The following is a 6425-nucleotide window of genomic DNA, read 5'->3' on the forward strand; positions in this document are numbered from 1 at the left end:
GTGCTTTGTACATCAAATCCATTAAATATTTCCTTTCATAATAATTTTGAAGGATCCAAAACAACAAAAAATAATAAGAATATTAAAAAGTAGTTACTCAAGATTTGTTGTAACTAAAATAACCATGTACATGACACATAATAGTATAATAGGAGAGGTGTTGGAGGAGGATTCTGGAGATGGTAGTCAAGAGCGATTCCTTGTCTGCTAGGGCCTGCGTGCCCTAGCTCAACCTATGACCTTTCAACATCCTTTGGCGCTATTTTTTTGGCTATTTTGAGGTGCGTGGCCTATTGTAGAGTGGGTGTTCATCAATTTTTTGGGCATCTGGTTCCCATTTGGCTGTGGGTTATTGTCAGTAGCCTGTCCTTTGTTTTATTTGCTACATCCTTGGAAGGAATCTGCAGTAGTGTGAGATTGAGGGGCTTCTACCCCGTCTTTGCCTTGTTTTCTTACTATATCCAAGCTCAGGGTGAATGGAGGATCTTGGTGTCGCCTTTCCCTAGCCTATCGGTGGAGATTTGGAGATGGGTGAGCCGGCTTTAGGGGTCCATGCCTATAATAGGGCTCTGAATGGTAATTCCCAATCGAGGGAAGGAGAATCCTCTTCGAATGGGAAGCTCTGACTGCAAAAATTTAATGGATATTTATAGAAAGCCGAGATCTAGCCAATTTTGGTCATTCAACCTAAACAGGTTTTAGAGGATGTCAAGTACTAGAGTAATCATGCTCTTATCTGCAAATTTTTGGGCCTTCGTCTTTCATTGCCAGTGTTGGATTCCTGGGCCCGTCGGGTGTGGAACCCAGAAGGAGATATGGAAATTCTGTTAGCAGCTAATAATTATTTTATGGTTATCTTCTCATGCATGTCATATAGGAATAAGGTTTTTGAAGGTGGCCCTTATTTCTTTAACCAGGTGGGGCTATTCATTAATCCTTGGCACATGGGCTTTAACTCTACTGAGTAAATCCCCTCTTGGGTTTCAGTGTGGGTTTTCTTGCCAAGACTTCCTTTGGAATTTTGGAGGGAAGATATTCTTCACTCAATCTCTATGCTTCTGGGAAAACTTGTGGGATCAGCTACACAGACTCAAGACCATAAGGCAATTTATTTTGCTTGTATTTGTGTAGAAGTTGATTTGAATAATTTGTTGCCAGATTCTTTAGAGATTTGTATGGGCTCAGTTTCCTAGATCCAACAGTTGGATTACAAGACCCTACCATTTAGATGCAGGATCTGCCATGAACATGGGCATCTATTTCGCAGATGTCCCAGGTATAAGAATCCCTCCTCAAATGCTCCAGGCCCCCCTAGGGAGGAGAAGGGAAAGGCTACAGTATCTAATGGACTTGTTGACAGTGAGGGATTTACTTAGGTTAAATCTCATAACAAGGGCAAAGATAAGAAGAGAACCTGGATGGATAGGCGAATTGATGGCACCTTTAACAGGTTTGATGCTCTTGGAGACTTGGTCCAAGAGGAAGGTATCCTAGTCGAGCTCTCTTCTAAGGCCAAAAATCAGCATGAGATTCAAGTAGGGGATATACAGAGAGAGGATCAGACTCCATTTACAGGGGACCTACAAGCTGAGCAATTGGATATTGAGATGCCCCCTCCTATTCATGATATCGGGGATCTTTGTGTTACACAGGGTTTGAAGGGCCCAACCTTGGTGGCCACTGACCCCCTTAGGTCTAAGGGGACATTTGATTCTATAAAGAGTAATAAGGCTTCTCTTGTTTTACGCATTCAGCGAAAACCCTTCAAAAAGAGGCCTGCAGATAAACTGTCAAAAAGTGGTAGGAAGACTTATCAAGAGAAAGTGAAGATAATGGGTGAAAATTTGGTTGAGTCTGGGTCTGTGAGACCCATTGATTCTCATTTCTCTCACCGCCATAAATGATTGTGCTATCATGGAATGTAAGGGGGTTGAACAACGTCCCTAGACAAAAGGTTGTTCATAGATTAATTGAGTCTCAGTTGCCTAATATGGTCTTTCTTCAGGAAACTAAGCTTTCTTTGGATAGATTGGCTAATTGTATTTCTTATATCTAGCCCTAGGGCTCTTGGTAGGGGGTGGGTACCTTGAATAGTTCAGGTGGGATGGCTTGCTTCTGGGACCCAAGGAAAGTCTCCCATTTGTGGTGGATCTCCAGCTCTTCCATTTCTTTGATTGCCACTAGCTTGGGAATGGAGAAAGGTGCTTCTTATCCAATATTTATGCTCCCACGGACTTTGTAGGTAAATCCTAGTTATGGACCCATATTAGATTCATCTCATCCCTGGAACCTTATCTCCCATGGATTATGGTAGGAGATTTTAATGTAGTCATTAGCTTGGAGGAAAAAAGGGGAGGGCTTGCTAGGCTGGACCAATCTTCAAATATGTTCAGAGATATGATTGGCTCATTGTTTCTCATTGATGTGAAGTCGATTAATGGTGTCTTTACATGGAATAATTGGAGATGTGGTGGTGAGGCTATCTCAAAGAGGCTTGACAGATTTTTGGTTTCATGCTATTGGATGGACAACATGTGGATCACCAATTTTGAAATTCTTGACTGGAGGGGATCAGATCACTGGCCTATTAAGCTTTCCATCACACCATACAGGGTCACCAAGAATCCCTCTTTCAAATTCCAGTTGATGTGGCTCAGAGACTTGTCTTTACCTAATCTTATGGGGGATTGGTGGTATGAGGGGATGCCTGATCATGGTACGACCATGTATACTTTTAGTAAAAGGCTTCAACATGTAAAGTATAGGCTTAAGAGATGGAATAAACAATGTTTCAATTATCTACATGTTCAGAAGACTGCTGCTCCAACTAAGCTATATACCATTACCCGCTAGATTTGGGATCATGGGTTGAACTTTGAGATGAGTGAAGCTGAGTCCCTGGCTCTTAAGGAGCTGGAAGAATGGGAGCTTCGGGAGGAGATTTTCTAGAAGCAAAAATCTTGTATTGATTGGCTTCAGGAGGGGGATAGGAACACTGCTTTTTTCCACAACTTTGTTCAGGCACAAAGGCATGGGAACTCTCTATCCTCTCTTGTATTAACGGATGGAACTCAGATCTTTTCTTGTGAAGATATTTCTAGGGAAGCAATCAATTACTTCTCTAATCTCTTTTCTAGGGAGGATCCTGGTACTAGGCCTAAGGAGCGAGTCATCTTGGATTGTATCCCTCACCTAGTCTCTACAGAAATGAATAGTGCCCTCTTAAGCCCTATCTTGCTTCTAGAATTAGAGAAAATTGTGTTTAATATGAAGAAAGGTAAGGCCCCTGGTCTAGATGGGTTTTCAATTGATTTTTTCCAAGAATTCTAGGAGATAGTAAAGTATGATCTCCTAGATGTGGTCCAAGAATCATATAGGAATAAATAGATGCTAAAGTCTTTGAATTCCACCTTCTTGGCTCTCATACCTAAGACTGAAGGGGCTAATCGGTTGGATCAATTTAGGCCTATAGCATTATGTAATTTTGTCTACAAGATCATCACCAAATTGATTGTTGAGAGGCTCAAGCCATTCCTTGGTTCTTTGATCTCTGCTGAACAAGGTGGCTTTCTTGACGGAAGACAAATTTCGAATGGAGTTGTGATAGCAATAGAGGCTATCCACTCGATGGCCACTTCTAAGGAGAAAGCTATGTTCATTAAACTTGACATGGCCAAGGCTTATGATCGAGTGAGTTGGGAGTTCTTACAGAAAATTCTTTCGACTTTTGCGTTTGTTGTGGAATGGGTCGATTGGGTTCTTAGTTGTGTGACCTCGTCCTCCTTCTCAATTCTTATTAATGGAGAACCTTCTAAGCTATTTGGTGCCTCTCGGGGACTTTGGCAAGGAGAACCCCTATCTCCCTACTTATTCATTATCATGGCAGAGGGTTTTGGTAGATTTTTAAAAGCTCAGGTGTAGTAGGGTTTTATCCAAGGTTGGAGTTGGAATAATACCCTTCCTTCATATTCTCATCTTTAGTTTGTGGATAATACCAGATTGATGGGCATGGCTAGAATTAGTGAGGTAGCGAATATTAGGAAAGCTTTGGATACCTATTTGAAAGCCTTAGGTCAAAAAATTAATGATGATAAGTCCTCTATTTATTTCTTTAACACTCCTCGGCTTATTCAGAATAGGATTGCTAGAATTCTTAGGTCCAAATTGGTTCCCTTGCTCTAATGTACCTTGGGGTCCCTTTGTCCTTGGGGGCTTAGCGGAAGGATTACTGGTAGGAGATTTTGGATAAATTCAGGAGTAAGGTTAGTCACTGGACTTGCAGATGGTTATCTTGCCCCTAAGACTGTAATCTGGTGGGAGATTGGTTCTACTTAAGACTGTGGTGCAGTCTCTACCCATTTACAAGTGTTGTGTACAAGTTCCCCCTTGTAGTTTTGTGAGGGACTTTCATGCTTTATCTTGGAAATTCCTTTGGTCTAGTAGTCTTCTATCCTCAAAGTGGAGCCTGGTCAAGTGGGAGTATGTGTGTAGGCTGAAACATGTGGGTGACCTTGGGCTTCACTCGATGGCTCTTGTTGTCATGGATTTGGCTGCTAAACTATATTGGTGATGGTGTAACAATCAAGATCAAGAGTGGGCTAGGATTCTTACCCACAATTACTTTCCCAGTGTAGATTGCTCTGAAGTACCACGTCTTCCTTTGGTGGGTAAAGGCTCCTATATTTGGGATACTCTTAAGAGGGGTGCCCAACTTGTTAAGGAGGAGCTCTTCTAGATTTGTAACAAAGGCTTGGATACTCTATTTTGGTAGGACTCGTGGGATGGTCATCCTCCCATTCTTTCTAGTTTTCCTTAGCTTCTCCCCCTCTCCCAAACTTTTATTAATGCTGGATGGATTAAGGTGGAGCATTTTAAGGCTGTCAAGTGCCTGGGGTAGGTTGAGATGACTTTTTGGAAGGATTCTTAGGAGTGGCCGATGGGTGGCTTTGATGAGGACCAAGCCCTTCTCTCTAGAGTTCTGGAGGATAGGTTTTGCAGCTCTCTCAGTGGGAGGGACAACTTGGCTTGGAGTCCAAGTCCAAAAGGTAAATTCATAGTGGCTCAAGGCTATGCTATTCTCAACAGGAACCTTCATGGTATGGCTGAAGTGCACTGGTGGAAGAAGGTTTGGAGAAAATTTTTATGGCCCAAGTGTAACTTTTTCTTATGGTTGTTGGCTCAGAAGAAATGCCTCACTTGGGAGAATCTTCGCAAACGAGGTTTTCAGGGACCTTCAATTTGCGTTCTTTGTTTGCACAGTGAGGAGTGTGTCTCCCACTTGTTTTTTCTCTACCCCTTTTCGAGAGAGATATGGCATTGATAGTGGGAGGCCTATTGTCATGGTTGTATTCATGCTACTTCTCTTATTGACTTCTGGGAAAGCTTGGGCAGACCTCCAACGAAGACTTCTTTCTTACAGGCTGCCTACTTGGTTGGTCTGATCTTCATTCTCTAGAACCTATGGCTGGAAAGGAATCACAAAATCTTTTGTGGTTCCAAACTTGGAAGCTCCCAATTGTGGAAGCTAATTCTTAATAGGCTCCAAGAGATTATTTATGGTGTGATATGTCTATTAATATAGATCCTAGGGATCAAGCTATTGTGAGGAATCTAAACCTGGGAGATAGTTGTCGGAGATGCATTCCCAGAAAAAGACCGAGCCATGGTAAGTAGGGGGTGAGTAGAGATGGGAGGTGGTCTCCTCCCCCGACTGGGTTCTTGAAGATCAATATGGATGGGTCTTCGCAGGGGAACCCTGGTCATGCTAGTGTTGGGGCTATTGGTAGAGGCGATGATGGTGGTGTGGTTTTTCTCCTCTCTGTTTACAGGGGTCAATATTCTAATAATATGATGGAGGCCCTGGCTATTAAGGTTGTTATTGAGAAAGGATGCTCGTTAGGATGGTGGAAGATCATCTGTGAGTCTGACTCTCAGATTGTTGTTGATATGTTAAATAACCAGAGATTGGAAGATGTTAGTTGGCAACTTTCCTTTTTGGCTAGACAAAGTCTTAGTCTTTGTAGTTCCTTGGACTCTGTCTCCTTTCATTATATCCCTCACGAATGGAACAGAGTGGCAGATTGCCTAGCAAAGTGGGCTTTAGAGAATGTGGGTAGATGGGATATTAATGGTAGGGATGAGTTACCTTCTGAGTATTGTGAGATCATTGATCAAATGTTACTGGAGGACAAGAGTACGTAGTGTTGTTTTGGGCTTTTGGCCTTTGTTCTGTAACTTGGTTTTGGTTGAATAAATTTTTACACCTTTTTTCAAAAAAAAAAAATAGTATAATAGGAGAATCCATTACAAAAAAAGTACCCAAAAGGAGAGAACAAACCACAAATTAAGTGAGGACTCTAAGTCTCCAAACAAATAAATACTATCAAGAGAAAACGATAGAGGACAAATCAAATCCCAATTTCAAA

At 41.9% G+C, this 6425-nt stretch overlaps 1 protein-coding gene across 1 annotated transcript; it reads left to right on the forward strand.

The window, feature by feature from the left end:
• Nucleotides 1-5730: 5730 nt before the first annotated feature.
• LOC149565477 (uncharacterized) lies at nucleotides 5731-6201 on the forward strand. Its single transcript, XM_089816328.1, has one exon. It carries the CDS (start codon nucleotides 5731-5733, stop codon nucleotides 6199-6201), a length of 471 nt encoding a protein of 156 aa, XP_089672454.1.
• The last annotated feature ends 224 nt before the right edge of the window (nucleotides 6202-6425 follow it).

The sequence above is a fragment of the Cupressus sempervirens genome, chromosome 3 (assembly GCF_028749045.1).
Source record: "Cupressus sempervirens isolate cs-2001-9-10 chromosome 3, ASM2874904v1, whole genome shotgun sequence".
Lineage (NCBI taxonomy): Eukaryota > Viridiplantae > Streptophyta > Pinopsida > Cupressales > Cupressaceae > Cupressus > Cupressus sempervirens.